An 18,955-nucleotide genomic window follows, 5' to 3' on the forward strand; every position below is an offset into this window, starting at 1 on the left:
AGAATTTCGATTTCATTACCCAGTCATCATCCCTATTGTAACAAAGACGTGCTGCGAACTTATTGGCTACATTGGGTGTCACGACTCTATAATAAAAGAAATCGGAATTTTACTGAAATCTAAGGCTAGCTTGCACCATCTTATTTTAACTTGAACAAACGTCAAAAGAATGTCGGTGCGATGTGGGAGTCATTGGGGGAGGCCTATGTTCAGCAGTGGACGTCCTGTGGCCGAAATGATGATAATAAAAGTATGTCAAACACCATACAAAAAAACACAACATAATAACGGTTATGGTAATAGTTACGGTTAAAGTGATCCAACTCAACCTTATTATTTACCCAACAGCTTAGTAGGTGGTACGCGTATCGGCGCGCGCGGGTTCGGTTTCTTCGGGGTGCAAGTGGACCTGACTGAAGACGGCGTGGAGCATATCGATGACATCATCACTATGGTATTCCAGGTGAGACATCATCAATCATCAGATAGTTGAAGTACAGTCAGCGTCTAGTCAAATAGTTTGTGACACTCAAAGTAGCCATAAAGTCCGCAACACGTCTTTGTCACAATAAAATTTGCCCCGATCCGTTACCTACTAGCGATCCCCTGTACCCCTAATGATACATGTACCCTTGTGATCCTCTGTACCCCTAATAATCCATGTACCCCCTAGTAACACCCAGGCTGTACCTCTAGTGATACCTTGTTCCCCTACAGATAACTTGTTTCCCTACTGATACCTTGTCCCCTAGTATTCCAAATCCCCTGTGATCCCTGATCCTCTCGCCACTATTGATCCACCGTACCCCTAATGATCCACCGTACCCCTAATAATCCTCTGTTCTTTTTCTAGTACATCTCAATGGTTCGCGCGGCAGGCCCGCAGCGCTGAATCTGGGAAATTAGTCCCCCATTCCCACTCAATTAAAAATGCCATGTTCCCCTGGCGATCCCTTATTCCCCCAGTGATCCCAGATGCCTTTTGATGCTCGCGCGTAATTATATTGCTGTCGCGACTGTGCGACGGGCGCCCGCAGTGAGTGTGCGAGCGCGACAGCAACATAATTACGCGCGAGCGATAAGGATGGGTAGCTTGGGGTCATTGGACAAAATTCTACGTGCTCGCAGACCGGGCTTTAGTGATCCCCTGTTCTTTTTCCAGTACATCTCAATGGTGCGAGCGGCTGGCCCGCAGCGCTGGGTGTGGGAGGAGCAACGTGACCTGATGGCCATGGAGTTCCGGTTTAAAGACGCGCTGGAACCCAGAAGCTTGGTGACGGGACACGTGCATTTATTGCAGGTATGTACACGCCATCAGGTCATTTAGGCTCCACTGAGGAACATGACTCTCTAATTCAGGGTTTCCCAATTTTTTTTTTGCCGTGGAACCCTAATTGATTATACTTTTCCTAGCGGAACCCCCGTACTACTCCGCCCGCACGCCCTGCCCCTCCCTTGTGCGTAAACAAGTCGGTGCGCGCGAACAACGGCAGTCACGAAACGTGGGATAATATTTTTTACGGAACCCTTGCGGCCGTTCCACGGAACCCCAGGGTTCCGCGGACCACCTTTCGGGAACCGCTGCTCTAATTTATTAAGGGCTGATTTTTCAACGTCGGATAATGTTATTATATTATAGTATATTGTACGGTCAACAGCACGTCAACGTAAACACTGTGGTATCTTACGTAGTTGCGATAGGGGCGACTTTGCAACGAAAATGTATAGCTTGATGTGCTGTCGACTGTACATTTACATTGGCAACATTGTTAGTTAATGGTATAGCTTAGCTTGTATTGTCTATGTTTACTTTGAAAAGATTTTGTCCGTTGCAAAATGGAGGCTAGATAACAAAATTTCAATTATTTGTCCATCAGACACATAATTCGAAAATATTAGACTCATATTTCTTATTTTCTTTCATAATTAAATAATAACTGTGCTACATCGAGTTGAAACGGCGCGTTAAGTCACGTTTGAGTAGATTTTTTAGTCAAAAGTGACGTCACGCGACATTTCAACTCGGAAGAAGAAGAAAGAACTGCTTTTAACGCGATACGCGGATAGGTAACATTGAAATTGAATTAAATTAGTTCAATTATGCAACGCGAAAGTTTAAAATTAATCATAAATTACTTTAGTTAGAAGACGTCTGACTATTGAAAAATCATCCCACAATAGGGTAGTTAACACACTAATTGACATACCTTTATGAGCTGTCAATAAGCACTAATCCCACGTATTGTATTGGAATTCTAAGAATGACGTCACATTTTGCCATTGAGGTGACTATTTTTGTTCTAAAAAGTGTTGTTTGTTGATTGAATTATAGAGCCAACTCAATTTTCAGGGCAAGGATGCATGCTATAATATTTTATCTATGATTTTAGACGACAAATGTATGGGATTATCGTGAAAAGTCGATAAAAGTTTATCGAGGCGAGCATTTTAGGCCAACTGCTGATGATATGATGTAGTTAATCATCTTGAAATCCTAAAAACCATAGATTTTTCTCTTCTCCAGGAGTTCCCAATGGAAGACGTACTAAGCGCGTACTACTTGATGACGGAATGGCGTCCGGAACTGATTGAAGAATTACTAGCGTTGTTAGTGCCTGAAAACGTTAGAGTGGGCGTCGTGGCCAAGTAAGTGATATCTGACACCAACCAATGAAAATGAGCACACGTCACTATAGTCTGGTCCGTGAGCACGTAGAATTTTGTCCAATGACCCCAAGCTACCCATCCTTATCGCTCGCGCGTAATTATGTTGCTATCGCGCTCGCACACTCACTGCGGGTGCCAGTCGCACAGTCGCGACAGCAATATAATTAAGCGCGAGCGATAAGGATGGGTAGCTTGGGGTCATTGGACAAAATTCTACGTGCTCACGGACCGGGCTTTACACCACTGTACACTGAGGGACACTATACACTGAGTCGACCTGAGCTCGCGATTCTGGTGTCTGACACCCTTTTGCAAAAAAATGCTAAGCCGGGTGCTGCTGATGTCTGACACCATTGGACACTGATAGGGAGGGATGCAAGTGATATTGGTGTCTGATACCGCGCTAGTCAAGTGAGCTCGTGTCTGACACGACTGGACACTGGGCAGAGAAGTTAATAGATAGTAGCTGACTGAAGTAGTTAATATTATCCCAACTAATATTATAAATGCGAAAGTAACTCTGTCTGTCTGTCTGTCTGTCTGTCTGTCTGTCTGTCTGTCTGTTACGCTTTCCCGCTTAAACCTCGCAACCGATTTTGATGAAATTTGGCATAGAGATAGTTTGAGTCCCGGGAAAGAACATAGGATAGTTTTTATCCCGGTTTTTGAAACAGGGACGCGCGCGATAAAGTTTTTCTGTGACAGACAAAATTCCACGCGGGCGAAGCCGCGGCCGGAAAGCTAGTTCATTATAATTCATGCTAAATCATGTATTTCCTCCGCCATTTTCTGCAGTTTGGCATCTCACGTCACATCATTTTACCGAAGTCAGCCCTATAGCTTCGGCGCAATGCCGATCACTGACGTTTGTCAACAAAATGGTTGACCCTTCTTCTATTCTGTGCTGATAGCAACTAGTGTCTGACACTGTATGGCAAATGCTACATTGTCTGACATCGCTGGACGTAGACGGGCACGGATGCAGACCTGACACCACACAAGTCAAATTGTGGACGTCTGCCACCACCGGACACTTATATTAAGGCGTGTTGGTGTCTGACACCATTGGACACTGTACACTGAGCCAGGCTTAATAACTGCTGATGTCTGTCATCACCTTTCCCGAGCATTAAAATGGTAGTGCTAGTAGTACTGCTAGTGTCCTGTGTCTGACATCGTGTATAGTAAGTTAGCGTATGTCTAACATCAATACACTGAGCTAGACGTTCTAAGCGCATAGTACAGCGCATATTAAAGCCGGACATCAAATTGTTTGGTGTCTGACATCCAGCGCGTTATGAAGCCACTCATCTGACACCATTGGACACCGTACACTAAGGCAAGGTCACGGAATAATTGATGATGTCTGATACCCATTAACATTTGACATGACACCGTCCGTTCCCCTATCACTGAGAGATCGATAATTACGGGGCACTGATGTTGTCTGACATCACCATACTGCATCACAATCCTTGAGCTGAATTTGGGCAAATTATTCTGCATTCATCTTATAATTGTCCAGAAAATTGTTAGAACTTTGTCCTTAGCCTTTAGTGCCAAATAAACACTTTTTCCTTATTTCTTTCTTTCTCTAAAACAGCCTCTTCTATTCCAGATGCTTCGGCGATAAATGCACACAGACAGAACCGTGGTACGGGACCAAATATCTGCAGGAGGACATCGAAGAATCCAAAATCAATGTGAGTTTATCAAAATAATTATTTTAATTCTGAAATAGGTTTATGTTATCCTAAATATGAATAGTTTATTTTATTTTATTTTATTTTATTTTTCTTTATTAAGGAAATTTAGTTGGTTAATAAGGACATGAAATCTTTGGGATTCCACTAACAATACTTTTGAAATATAATTAAATGGCTAGATTAGAAGCCCACCTCGCAAAACGGGGTGAAGGGAAACAGAAGAAAAAGTAGAAATATAGGTTATTTAGTTAAGTTAGGTATGTCCATGTGAGTTCGTAACCTATTAAAAATTAACTGGGCGGTGCACATAGCTTGTAAAACTGATGGCCATTGCTGCATTGGGGCAGAAAAGTTTTTAGTGGCGAGTGTTGGCAGTTGACTGATGATCTGGTGAAGATTACCTGGATGCGGGCAGCGCGACCGCTTATTATGTTAAACCTTGGGGGCGGCCTTTGTTCAGCAATGGACGTTCTTAGTTAAAGCAATTGAACCCTATTCATGAAAAAGGTGACCGAGTTTCTTCCGCCACTTCTTCTCAGCACCAGCCCATATGTTGTCCCGAAGTGGTGGTAGAGCGAGCTGTATTTGGGACGTGTATAAGCGCCCTGGAAAGAGCCTATGTACTAATAAAAGCTTTGACTTTGACATCATCATCATTTCAGCCATAGGACGTCCACTGTTAAACATAGGTCTCCCCCAATGTTTCCATGTTAATCGATTGGTAGCGGCCTGCGTCCAGCGCTTCCCTGCTACCTTTATGATGTCGTCGGTCCACCTTGTGGGTGGACGTCCCACGCTGCGTTTTCCGGTACGCGGCCTCCACTCCAGAACCTTGCTGCCCCATCGGCCGTCAGTTCTGCGTACTATGTGCTCTGCCCATTGCCACTTCAGCTTGCTAATCCGTCTTGCTAGGTCAGCGACTTACGTTTGTTTACGGATCTCGTAAAGACTTTGACATGTACTGACTGACTTTGACTCGTAAATACTTAATGCTATAATGTAAATATTTCCACGCCACAAGTGGCAGAAGGTGCTGAACCCGTTCTTATTTAATATCTTGTTACCACTTTCTAAGAAATAAATGTTTTTGATTTGATTTCATGCTAAATGATTTCTCTCTACCGTAGGAGTGGAAGTCCGTGAAACTGAATCCGGACCTACGAATGCCGCCTCCCAACGAGTTCATACCGTCACGTCTACAGCTGGAGACCGGTGACGATCCGACACTGGACGTCATAGCGCCCGCCATCATCAAGGTATGTCACTTAAAGGTCGGACCGCATTTGCACAGCGCAGCGCGGCACTGTAAAGCGCGACACAAAGCGTCAAATTATTATGGCGGCGCTGCAATGAGCGTCGCTGCGCGTCTCAGTACAGATGCTTACGACAGAATATTTAGACTCGCAGTGCAATGAATGACGCGTAGCGCCGCATAACTGGGATCCGACCTTAAGTATTTTCACATCCTCCCTCACATACTACTAGCCTATGATTCAAGCATGTATACAGGTGACTTGTAACGAATTATAATACAGGTCATTTGCAGCCAATTTAGTTTTGTATTTACTTAGGCAAAAGTCAACCATATAAGAGAAATTTTGTTTTTGTAAAAATTAAAAGAAGTCAACTTTAGGTTTGATGAATAAAACAAAAAAACTATCTGTTAATTTCCACGACTTTTTAACCTCATTAAAATCAAAAAATCTTGTAAATGTTGAAACTAGAGTTGCAAATTACCTGCTGTACAAAGATTTTCGCTAATTACAGGTCACCCTGTATCTGTGTTCATTATATTACATCAAACAATGTTTTCAGGATACGCCTATGATGAGGATATGGTTCAAGAGGGACAACGAATTCCACCTGCCCAAAGCCATCCTCACGTTCGATCTGGTTAGGTGAGTACATTATATTATAAGTTACAACATAAATACACTGGTCATCACAAAAATCGGCCCACCTACGTTTTACAGGAAAACTCGTTTCTACTGACACAATCTTGGTACCCCAACAATATTGGTGTTATTTGAAAGCCCAATAAATATCCTTAAAGAAAAACACATTTAATTTCCTAATAAACGATTAACATATACAATAAATGTGACTTGAAAAACTTGAAAAAAGACCTCACTTTGGGCTCACCTCTGGGATCAATTAGGCCAATTTTTATGGTTATAAAACCAAATAATAATCTCACGTGTCTCTTTATCAGATGGATAGCGATTAATCCCAACTTAACAGTTTTATAGCCATAAAAGTTGGCTCACCTCAGTAGTTCCAGAAATCTTTTAAATGAATTCGTTCTACAATGGCCGGTTGGTGGCGGCCTGCATCCAGCGCCTTCCACCAACCGGCCATTGTGGGAGGAAATCATTGGGGGAGGCCTATGTTCAGCAGTGGACGTCCTATGGCTGAAATGATGATGATGATGAATTCGTTATAGTCTGGTCCATGAGCACGTAGAATTTTGTCCAATGACCTCAAGCTACCCATCCTTATCGCTCGCGCGTAATTATATTGCTGTCGCGACTGTGCGACGGGCGCCCGCAGTGAGTGTGCGAGCCGGGCTTTAGCTGTCATTAGCCGCGGCGTCCCATGCAGCTGCGGTCAGATCGCGTTTGCTATTTAGACGAACGCAAACGCAACAATAATCAACTCTTGCACGCGCAATGATCGCCACCGTGCACGCTATCGTGGCCGCAATTTGAACGCGTTATTTTGACTGAAGCTTTAGTCAATTTTGAATGAACTAAAACAGTAAGACACGGGTCTTAACGCGACGTTTATTAATGTACAATTACATTATGTACTCACGGCTTGACGTGCGGATGCGTTAAGACCCGTGTCTTACTATTTTAGTTGAAATGGAACGCGAAAGTCTAAAATCTTAAATTTTGAATGAAGTTTAAGAAGCATAGATAACGTGTAGTTTTTTCTTTTGTGTCCTTTTTTTGTCGCATGGCTCGCCGCGTCATTTGACTGAAACGATGACGATGAATATTTTTAACACGCTTTCATTAGGTCGTCGTGTATGTAACTATGAAATGGAATCTAAGAATCTGAATTACACGCACTTCTAATTCTTGTATCATCATGAAACTTGGCAATTATATTATGTAGATCAGATGACAATACAATATTATGGTACCATCGAGCTGGTCTGCTGATGTGACTGGAAGGTGACCATAGGAACTCCTAAACGAATCGGCAGAATCGCATCGAGTTTGGGTTCATTGTATTTGTCTTTTCGAGTACTTTAGTGCAGTAATTAAAAGTGTGTTTATAGTTTTTTAGACTATTTATTTATAGTTATTTATTTCCAGCCCCCTAGCATACGCGGATCCTCTCAACTGCAATCTGACATCAGTATGGGTGTTGCTCCTTCGGGACGCCTTGCAGCAATTCGCATATGCCGCAGAGTTGGCGGGCCTTCGGTGGAGCGTGGGAAACGCCAAGTGTGGGCTCAGCGTAAGTAACAGTGTCTGACATCACAGGATACTGAGATCGGTGCTGAATATACAGGCTCATCGTGTACCTATTGGTCTACTGGTATCTGACATTGTCAAGACAACGAAGCGGATGCTCTCTATATTAATGTCTGACACCACTGTAGAGACTGAGGCGTGTGTCTGACATCATCAGATACTGACATGTACCGTATATATTGACGTCTGATATAGACACAGCCTTCCCGTCTAACCACTGCACTGGTGTCTGACACCGTAAGTGACAAATGAGCTAGTTACTTCTGACTGAGTAGACACTGCCTTAGTTGCTGGTGTCTGATATCAGCTAGCCTACGCGGATCCTCTAAACTGCAATCTGACATCAGTATGGGTGTTGCTCCTCCGTGATGCCTTGCAGCAATTCGCATATGCCGCAGAGTTGGCGGGCCTACGGTGGAGCGTGGGAAACGCCAAGTGTGGTCTTAGCGTAAGTAGTGGAGGTATTATCGCCCGGGAACTTTGGGTATCTTAAGAATATTTCCCAGGATCTTTGGCCAATTTTCCTCGGAAAGGACAATGTTCGTTCTCCATACATTGTTCGCCGTTAGNAAACCATTTTTTTATTATTTTTTACCTAAAATAAGCTCTATGCAGTATTATATAGGGTCCCTGAAAATATGGGTGCAAAAGAAAATTTCTAACATAGAAATTTTTTTACTCGAAGTGCTCGGCGTTTACGACTTCAAATTATTCGTTCTTCCGAAAGCACATTCGGCGATACTTAGAAGTCGACAAAATTTGCTCTTCGGTCTTACGAGGTTAAGCGGCATTGGATTTTTCATCGGATTTTGAAACTGTTACAGATATATTAAAGATGATCCCATATTGTTGTCATTGTCTATATCAGTGTTTTATGATCACAATTCTTTTTATTTTATTCATGACCTTCGACCATTTGGACACATTAGATAGCTTCTTGTAGTATCGTGCAATATATTTTTAACTTTTAATTAAAATCTAGTTATACTGTAGCAATTTGGACGATTTATTTTATTTACAAGATCGGTATCATATTGTCTATGATGACCGCAGTCAACATCACTATTACATGGATTCCTAACAATGAAGTACGGCATTGCCTTGTGCCGATTTTACATAGATTTTATCGACACAAATTATGGAACTTCATAGGATATGGAGCAGGCCACGCCCTAAAATGTCCGGATGTCGTCATAGTATTATGGAATACATATAAAAGACTTTTATTATTTCATTTTCTAATCCTCAAGTGTCCGTTACAATCTAATTAATATTTAAGTATTCAAAAAGTAAGAGATTAATTTTGATACTTTACTGCTGTGCCCAGGAATCTAAGGCGGTTTCTGACAATGTCCTTTGGCAATATTGTTTGGGAAATTTGGCAATGTTGCCTGGGAAAATAAGGAATATTGCCCGAAAATATTGGCAATATCGGCCGAGTTTGGCAATATTGCCCGAGAAAAGATAGAATATTGCATGGGAAAAGAGGAAACGTTGCCCGAGAACTTTGGCAATATTGCTTGGGAAAAGAGGGAATATTGTCCGGGAAATTTTGGCAATATTGCCCGAAAACTATCATCATCATCATCATTTCAGCCACAGGACGTCCACTGCTGAACATAGGCCTCCCCCAATGCTTTCCATGTTGATCGATTGGTAGCGGCCTGCGTCCAGCGCTTCCCTGCTACCTTTACGATGTTGTCGGTCCACCTTGTAGGTGGACGTCCCACGCTGCGTATTTTGGCAATGCTGCTCAGAATTTTGTGAATATTTCCCGGAAACTTTGGAAATATTGCTCAGATTTTTTTTCAAGATGTGTACATATTTCATTTTTCCTATTTGGTTTACTTCCGCAGGTAACCATAGACGGCTACGACGACAAGCAGCACGTGCTTCTCGAGAAAATAATCGACCAGATGGTGCACTTCAAGGCTGATCCGCAGCGCTTCGAGATCATGAAGGAGAACCACGTCCGCGCCATCAAGAACTTCGAGGCGGAACAGCCTTACCAGGTCAGTAAAAGTACCATAGAGATGCCAGGCGGAACAGCCTTACCAGGTCAGTAAAAGTAACATATTAAGCGGCATTGGATTTTTCATCGGATTTTGAAACTGTTACAGATATATTAAAGATGATCCCATATTGTTGTCATTGTCTATATCAGTGTTTTATGATCACAATTCTTTTTATTTTATTCATGACCTTCGACCATTTGGACACATTAGATAGCTTCTTGTAGTATCGTGCAATATATTTTTAACTTTTAATTAAAATCTAGTTATACTGTAGCAATTTGGACGATTTATTTTATTTACAAGATCGGTATCATATTGTCTATGATGACCGCAGTCAACATCACTATTACATGGATTCCTAACAATGAAGTACGGCATTGCCTTGTGCCGATTTTACATAGATTTTATCGACACAAATTATGGAACTTCATAGGATATGGAGCAGGCCACGCCCTAAAATGTCCGGATGTCGTCATAGTATTATGGAATACATATAAAAGACTTTTATTATTTCATTTTCTAATCCTCAAGTGTCCGTTACAATCTAATTAATATTTAAGTATTCAAAAAGTAAGAGATTAATTTTGATACTTTACTGCTGTGCCCAGGAATCTAAGGCGGTTTCTGACAATGTCCTTTGGCAATATTGTTTGGGAAATTTGGCAATGTTGCCTGGGAAAATAAGGAATATTGCCCGAAAATATTGGCAATATCGGCCGAGTTTGGCAATATTGCCCGAGAAAAGATAGAATATTGCATGGGAAAAGAGGAAACGTTGCCCGAGAACTTTGGCAATATTGCTTGGGAAAAGAGGGAATATTGTCCGGGAAATTTTGGCAATATTGCCCGAAAACTATCATCATCATCATCATTTCAGCCACAGGACGTCCACTGCTGAACATAGGCCTCCCCCAATGCTTTCCATGTTGATCGATTGGTAGCGGCCTGCGTCCAGCGCTTCCCTGCTACCTTTACGATGTTGTCGGTCCACCTTGTAGGTGGACGTCCCACGCTGCGTATTTTGGCAATGCTGCTCAGAATTTTGTGAATATTTCCCGGAAACTTTGGAAATATTGCTCAGATTTTTTTTCAAGATGTGTACATATTTCATTTTTCCTATTTGGTTTACTTCCGCAGGTAACCATAGACGGCTACGACGACAAGCAGCACGTGCTTCTCGAGAAAATAATCGACCAGATGGTGCACTTCAAGGCTGATCCGCAGCGCTTCGAGATCATGAAGGAGAACCACGTCCGCGCCATCAAGAACTTCGAGGCGGAACAGCCTTACCAGGTCAGTAAAAGTACCATAGAGATGCCAGGCGGAACAGCCTTACCAGGTCAGTAAAAGTAACATAGAGATGCCAGGCGGAATAGCCTTATCAGGTCAGTAAAAGTACCATAGAGATGCCAGGCGGAACAGCCTTATCAGGTCAGTAAAAGTACCATAGAGATGCCAGGCGGAACAGCCTTACCAGGTCAGTAAAAGTAACATAGAGATGCCAGGCGGAATAGCCTTATCAGGTCAGTAAAAGTACCATAGAGATGCCAGGCGGAACAGCCTTATCAGGTCAGTAAAAGTACCATAGAGATGCCAGGCGGAACAGCCTTACCAGGTCAGTAAAAGTAACATAGAGATGCCAGGCGGAATAGCCTTATCAGGTCAGTAAAAGTACCATAGAGATGCCAGGCGGAACAGCCTTATCAGGTCAGTAAAAGTACCATAGAGATGCCAGGCGGAACAGCCTTACCAGGTCAGTAAAAGTAACATAGAGATGCCAGGCGGAATAGCCTTATCAGGTCAGTAAAAGTACCATAGAGATGCCAGGCGGAACAGCCTTATCAGGTCAGTAAAAGTACCATAGAGATGCCAGGCGGAACAGCCTTACCAGGTCAGTAAAAGTAACATAGAGATGCCAGGCGGAATAGCCTTATCAGGTCAGTAAAAGTACCATAGAGATGCCAGGCGGAACAGCCTTATCAGGTCAGTAAAAGTACCATAGAGATGCCAGGCGGAACAGCCTTACCAGGTCAGTAAAAGTAACATAGAGATGCCAGGCGGAATAGCCTTATCAGGTCAGTAAAAGTACCATAGAGATGCCAGGCGTAACAGCCTTACCAGGTCAGTAAAAGTACCATAGAGATGCCAGGCGGAACAGCCTTACCAGGTCAGTTACCACAAGGAGGACCGACGACCTCATCAAGACCAGATGGTGCACTTCAAGGCTGATCCTCAGCGCTTCGACATAATGAAGGAGAACTACGTGCGCGCCATCAAGAACTTCGAGGCGGAACAGCCTTACCAGGTCAGTTACCACAAGGTGGACCGACGACCTCGTAAAGGTGATAGGATGCAGACCGCTGCCGACGTAATATGGGAATCATTGGAGGAGTTTAATTTATATCTATAAAAGCGAAAGGTCACTGACTGACTGACTCAATCACTCATCAAGAAATCTCAGAAACTGCAAGTGCTAGGAGTCTCAAATTTTGCATGGGGGTTCTTTTTAGAACGTAGGTGCTGACTAAGATAGATAATTCAACCGCTAAGGGGGTAAAACGGGATCCACGCGTACGAAGTCGCGGGCGGCCGCTAGTATAGTATAACATAGTTTCATCATCTTCATCATTTCAGCCACAGGACGTCCACTGCTGAACATAGGCCTCCCCCAATGACTTCCAGATTGACCGGTTGGTAGCGGTTTTCCTACTACCTTTAAGTATTGTCCACCTTGTGAATGGACGACCCGCGCTGCGATTTCGCGAAAATGGCAAGTTTTCTTATTAAAAGTACTCTTTAAAAGCCTACATAAACAATATAAATGAATTTAAATATGGACTGAAAAAGGTGACTGATACCCGTTTTCACCATTAATCCCCAATTTTTAAGTTACCTCTATGAAAACAAAATGCCTGTTATGTGTTACCATAGGGGTCATTTAAAAATTAGGGATTGATGGTGAAAACGGGCATGAGTTTCTTGTGCCACTTCTCAGCACCTGGTCATATTGTCCCGAAGTGGTGGTAGGGCAAGCTATTTGGGACGTGTATACAGTGTGAGTCACGTTAAAGTGTACATATGAAAATATATGAAACTAGACCTATTTTTATCGATAAAAAAGAGGTCAAAAAATTTTTGAGATTTTTTTTAAAATTTTTTATAGAATTTTTTTTCTTCCAATTACTTATTGTAAAGAAAACGTAATAACTTTTAAACTAAGCGGTATATCCTGATAAAATAAAAACAGTAATAACGCAAAATAACAGGCGATACTAAAAAAATACATGACATACCTAGAAAATGCCAAAAAATAATAAAAAATGATACTTTTTGAAAAAAAATTGCTTAAAAATTCGTATTTTTTTGGTTATTTGATAAATTTCTCCAAAAAATGCCCCTATAACAGGTGGTTTTTATTACTTTTTATTATTCTCTATCGTATTACTTTTGTAAAACCAAAAATCGCATGTCTCTATCCCTATCACAACGTTTGCAATGATCGTTTGAACTAAGCCTCTCCGGGCACGCCATTCAACGCTTCGTTAACAACGAAACTGAAAATGGCTCTAGATTTGTAATTTTGATAAAGACAAGTTAGATTTCAAATAAAAACAAAAGATTTCGAAGTAAAATAAGCATTTAAGTTAAAATTAAAATTGTCTCTACCTGTAGCGGAGAAAAATGTGGTGGCAGGCCTTTGTTCAAACGATCATAGCAAATGTTGTGATAGGGATAGAGACCATGTGATTTTTGGTTTTACAAAAGTAATACGATAGAGAATAATAAAAAGTAATAAAAACCATCTGTTATAGGGGCATTTTTTGGAGAAATTTATCAAATAACCAAAAAAATACGAATTTTTAAGCAGATTTTTTTCAAAAAGCATCATTTTTTATTATTTTTTGGCATTTTTTGTGTATTTTTTGTATTGTTTTAGTATTGCCTATTATTTAGCATTATTACTGTTTTTATTTTATCAGGATATACCGCTTAGTTTAAAAGTTATTACGTTTTCTTTGCAATAAGTAATTGGAAGAAAGAAAATTCTATAAAAAATTAAAAAAAATCTCAAAAAAATTTTGACCTCTTTTTTGTCGATAAAAATAGGTCTAGTTTCATCTATTTTCATATGTACACTTTAACGTGACTCACACTGTATAATAAGCGCCCTGGAAAGTGCCAACATACTAATAATATTTCCATTTTGTTACAGCACGCGGTGTACCAACAGGCTCTCTGCTTATCAGACGTGGTATGGACCCGCTGTCAACTCATGGAAGCAGCTGAGCGTAAGTTTTAAATTTTAGACACTGTCAGTAACATCAATATAAGCTGGAAAAATTGCATTTTCGGTTAGTTAAAAGCGTATCTTTACCTTAAAGGCCGGCAACGCACCTGTAACGCCCCTGAGTCTGCGGGTGTCTATGGGCGATGGTAATCACTTACCATCAGGTGATCCGTCTGCTCGTTTGCCTCCTATCACATAAAAAAAAAAAATAGTTACAATTTATTCTGTAACATATTGTTGGTATCGTTTGAAAGAGCTCGTGAACCACTTCACTGTCAGGATCAGTAAGCTTGTATAGTTTAGAAATAATCGAGTGAGATCACTTATCGTGTTCACCCTGTATGTAGTACTAGCTTTTGCCCGCGGCTTAACCTGCCTGAAATTTAGTTTGTCACAGATTGTCATAAATTATAGTCTATATGTTATTCTGGGTTATAAAGTATAATACTGCAAAGTTTCATCAAAATCCGTTCAGTACTTTTTGCGTGAAGAGTAACAAACATGTTGACATCCAGACATCCATACAAACTTTCGCATTTATTATATTAGTAGGATATCCGTTAAGGTAGCACCCATAAGGCCTCAGCCTCGAACTTAGCGGGCAGCGGGGCGGGAGCGGCGGCGGCGCGGGAGCGGGGCGGGCAACGCAGACCCGTTCTCGAAACAAGCGGGCAGCTCGCGCGGCGCTTTAGCGGCGAAGTGTTGTGTTCGGGGTTGTGTTGTCGAGATATTTGTTTTTATTCGCAAACGAAATGTCTGAACAACGGCGACAATTTTATTTCGATTCAAATTTATTCCTAACGCTCGATTTATTGTGGGCAAAAGAAGGAGTGCGCTGCCCGCTCGTTGCCCGCTCCCTCGCCGCTGCCCGCTCGTTGCCCGCTCCCGCCCCGCTCCCGCGCCGCTGTTTTCGAGAACCGGTCTATTTGATTTTACGCATAAGATCTTGCCGCTCCCGCGCCGCCGCCGCCGCCCCGCTGCCCGCTAAGTTCGAGGCTGAGGCCTAACAAGCATATTAATTGCTTACTTTGGGTCTAGATGGTGCTGTGTGAAATTGTCCAAAGATATTTATTTATTCTATCTTTATCCTCCATAGGCATGACTCCAGAAATGCTAGATGACTTCGCGGCACGTATGATGAAGAAAGTCCACATCGAGGGTATGATGTATGGAAACATCAACCGCGAGAGGGCGCTGAAGGTAGCTGACATGTTGGAGGGCAAGTGAGTAATCAATCAATCAAAATTATCTTTATTTGTAGTACTTTTGTAATATGCGAGTAAAGCATTTGAAGGGTTTTTTTAAGGTGTGATGCTTGGTTTTGCAGGCCACTGTATATTTAGGTTAATAAATAATATCATCCTAATGTGTGATCCTTCTAAGTAAAGTCTGTTGCACATTTTATCACTCTCAATGACTTATCTATATATATAAAAATGAAACCCGTTTCGCGTTGTCACGGCATCACGTGTGAACGGCTGAACCGATTTCGATAATTCTTTTTTTTAAATGTTTGTGGAAGGCCAAGGATGGTTCTTACGGAAAAAAATATTAAGAAAATCTCTACGCTAAGGCGGTACGAAGTTCGCCGGGTCAGCTAGTGTTATAATATAAAGTAAGTAAGCTGTGGTAAATGATGCTGATGTTGAATTTACTGATTTTTTGCAATTCGATTTCTTAAGCAACATTGTATTCAACATTGTTTTTTTACCCTAATAAAGTAAAAAAAAAATGTTTAGATTAATTAAATTAGTACTTGCAAATCGTCAAGTGCTCTTAAGGAGCCTATACATGTCTCATTCTTTTTTTGCCCTACCAGCGCTTCGAGACAAACATTTGGCAAGTGCTGGGAAGAAGTATAACTGTCGATTAAATAATTAAACTTTTTATCCTTAGGGATACATTATATCCTTGGGGATAAATTTTATCCCGGTATAAGTACCTTCTGTTTGGTCTGCCTGTCAACAAGGCGTATGATATTTTCAGGATTTTGTGTAATACTGTAGATGAACTTCACATTTCTTTCTATCCTTGGCGATATTTTTTATCCTGGTATTCTTCTGCTTCTGTCTGTATTTTCAGGATTTTGTTTACTGTGGACTAACTACACTCATCCTTGGGGATATTTTTTATCCTGGTATAAGAACCTTCTCTTTTGTTATGCCAGTCAAATATTTTCAGGATTTTGTGTACTATAAATTAACTACAGTTTTTATCCTTGGGGATGTTTTTATCCTTGTAATTATTTAACTTTCAGGTTACCGAAGGATGCTACACCCTTGCTAGCACAACAACTGTTGCTGCATAGAGAAATTGAACTAGAAAAAGGTGAGATATTTGATTATTTACATACTGTGTCCTGTTTTGTCCTTAGTTCTNTACGTTTTCTTTGCAATAAGTAATTGGAAGAAAGAAAATTCTATAAAAAATTAAAAAAAATCTCAAAAAAATTTTGACCTCTTTTTTGTCGATAAAAATAGGTCTAGTTTCATCTATTTTCATATGTACACTTTAACGTGACTCACACTGTATAATAAGCGCCCTGGAAAGTGCCAACATACTAATAATATTTCCATTTTGTTACAGCACGCGGTGTACCAACAGGCTCTCTGCTTATCAGACGTGGTATGGACCCGCTGTCAACTCATGGAAGCAGCTGAGCGTAAGTTTTAAATTTTAGACACTGTCAGTAACATCAATATAAGCTGGAAAAATTGCATTTTCGGTTAGTTAAAAGCGTATCTTTACCTTAAAGGCCGGCAACGCACCTGTAACGCCCCTGAGTCTGCGGGTGTCTATGGGCGATGGTAATCACTTACCATCAGGTGATCCGTCTGCTCGTTTGCCTCCTATCACATAAAAAAAAAAAATAGTTACAATTTATTCTGTAACATATTGTTGGTATCGTTTGAAAGAGCTCGTGAACCACTTCACTGTCAGGATCAGTAAGCTTGTATAGTTTAGAAATAATCGAGTGAGATCACTTATCGTGTTCACCCTGTATGTAGTACTAGCTTTTGCCCGCGGCTTAACCTGCCTGAAATTTAGTTTGTCACAGATTGTCATAAATTATAGTCTATATGTTATTCTGGGTTATAAAGTATAATACTGCAAAGTTTCATCAAAATCCGTTCAGTACTTTTTGCGTGAAGAGTAACAAACATGTTGACATCCAGACATCCATACAAACTTTCGCATTTATTATATTAGTAGGATATCCGTTAAGGTAGCACCCATAAGGCCTCAGCCTCGAACTTAGCGGGCAGCGGGGCGGGAGCGGCGGCGGCGCGGGAGCGGGGCGGGCAACGCAGACCCGTTCTCGAAACAAGCGGGCAGCTCGCGCGGCGCTTTAGCGGCGAAGTGTTGTGTTCGGGGTTGTGTTGTCGAGATATTTGTTTTTATTCGCAAACGAAATGTCTGAACAACGGCGACAATTTTATTTCGATTCAAATTTATTCCTAACGCTCGATTTATTGTGGGCAAAAGAAGGAGTGCGCTGCCCGCTCGTTGCCCGCTCCCTCGCCGCTGCCCGCTCGTTGCCCGCTCCCGCCCCGCTCCCGCGCCGCTGTTTTCGAGAACCGGTCTATTTGATTTTACGCATAAGATCTTGCCGCTCCCGCGCCGCCGCCGCCGCCCCGCTGCCCGCTAAGTTCGAGGCTGAGGCCTAACAAGCATATTAATTGCTTACTTTGGGTCTAGATGGTGCTGTGTGAAATTGTCCAAAGATATTTATTTATTCTATCTTTATCCTCCATAGGCATGACTCCAGAAATGCTAGATGACTTCGCGGCACGTATGATGAAGAAAGTCCACATCGAGGGTATGATGTATGGAAACATCAACCGCGAGAGGGCGCTGAAGGTAGCTGACATGTTGGAGGGCAAGTGAGTAATCAATCAATCAAAATTATCTTTATTTGTAGTACTTTTGTAATATGCGAGTAAAGCATTTGAAGGGTTTTTTTAAGGTGTGATGCTTGGTTTTGCAGGCCACTGTATATTTAGGTTAATAAATAATATCATCCTAATGTGTGATCCTTCTAAGTAAAGTCTGTTGCACATTTTATCACTCTCAATGACTTATCTATATATATAAAAATGAAACCCGTTTCGCGTTGTCACGGCATCACGTGTGAACGGCTGAACCGATTTCGATAATTCTTTTTTTTAAATGTTTGTGGAAGGCCAAGGATGGTTCTTACGGAAAAAAATATTAAGAAAATCTCTACGCTAAGGCGGTACGAAGTTCGCCGGGTCAGCTAGTGTTATAATATAAAGTAAGTAAGCTGTGGTAAATGATGCTGATGTTGAATTTACTGATTTTTTGCAATTCGATTTCTTAAGCAACATTGTATTCAACATTGTTTTTTTACCCTAATAAAGTAAAAAAAAAATGTTTAGATTAATTAAATTAGTACTTGCAAATCGTCAAGTGCTCTTAAGGAGCCTATACATGTCTCATTCTTTTTTTGCCCTACCAGCGCTTCGAGACAAACATTTGGCAAGTGCTGGGAAGAAGTATAACTGTCGATTAAATAATTAAACTTTTTATCCTTAGGGATACATTATATCCTTGGGGATAAATTTTATCCCGGTATAAGTACCTTCTGTTTGGTCTGCCTGTCAACAAGGCGTATGATATTTTCAGGATTTTGTGTAATACTGTAGATGAACTTCACATTTCTTTCTATCCTTGGCGATATTTTTTATCCTGGTATTCTTCTGCTTCTGTCTGTATTTTCAGGATTTTGTTTACTGTGGACTAACTACACTCATCCTTGGGGATATTTTTTAT

General features: G+C 41.4%; 1 protein-coding gene across 2 annotated transcripts in view; it reads left to right on the plus strand.

Annotated features, from left to right (window-relative positions):
• Ide (Insulin degrading metalloproteinase) overlaps nucleotides 1-18,955 on the plus strand; it is a 54,447-nt gene that overhangs the window by 16,636 nt on the left and 18,856 nt on the right. For both annotated transcript variants that reach the window (XM_028307641.1, XM_028307642.1), the window contains exons 10-20: nucleotides 349-463; nucleotides 1,163-1,300; nucleotides 2,525-2,646; nucleotides 4,286-4,370; nucleotides 5,501-5,629; nucleotides 6,189-6,271; nucleotides 7,697-7,841; nucleotides 9,715-9,870; nucleotides 14,087-14,162; nucleotides 15,258-15,384; nucleotides 16,419-16,489. In XM_028307641.1, coding sequence (XP_028163442.1) covers nucleotides 349-463; nucleotides 1,163-1,300; nucleotides 2,525-2,646; nucleotides 4,286-4,370; nucleotides 5,501-5,629; nucleotides 6,189-6,271; nucleotides 7,697-7,841; nucleotides 9,715-9,870; nucleotides 14,087-14,162; nucleotides 15,258-15,384; nucleotides 16,419-16,489 — 1,247 coding nt within the window. The remainder of the gene's footprint in view (nucleotides 1-348; nucleotides 464-1,162; nucleotides 1,301-2,524; nucleotides 2,647-4,285; nucleotides 4,371-5,500; nucleotides 5,630-6,188; nucleotides 6,272-7,696; nucleotides 7,842-9,714; nucleotides 9,871-14,086; nucleotides 14,163-15,257; nucleotides 15,385-16,418; nucleotides 16,490-18,955) is intronic.

This window comes from Ostrinia furnacalis, unplaced genomic scaffold (genome assembly GCF_004193835.3).
Source record: "Ostrinia furnacalis isolate ACB-3 unplaced genomic scaffold, ASM419383v2 OfSCF2306, whole genome shotgun sequence".
NCBI classification, from domain to species: domain Eukaryota; kingdom Metazoa; phylum Arthropoda; class Insecta; order Lepidoptera; family Crambidae; genus Ostrinia; species Ostrinia furnacalis.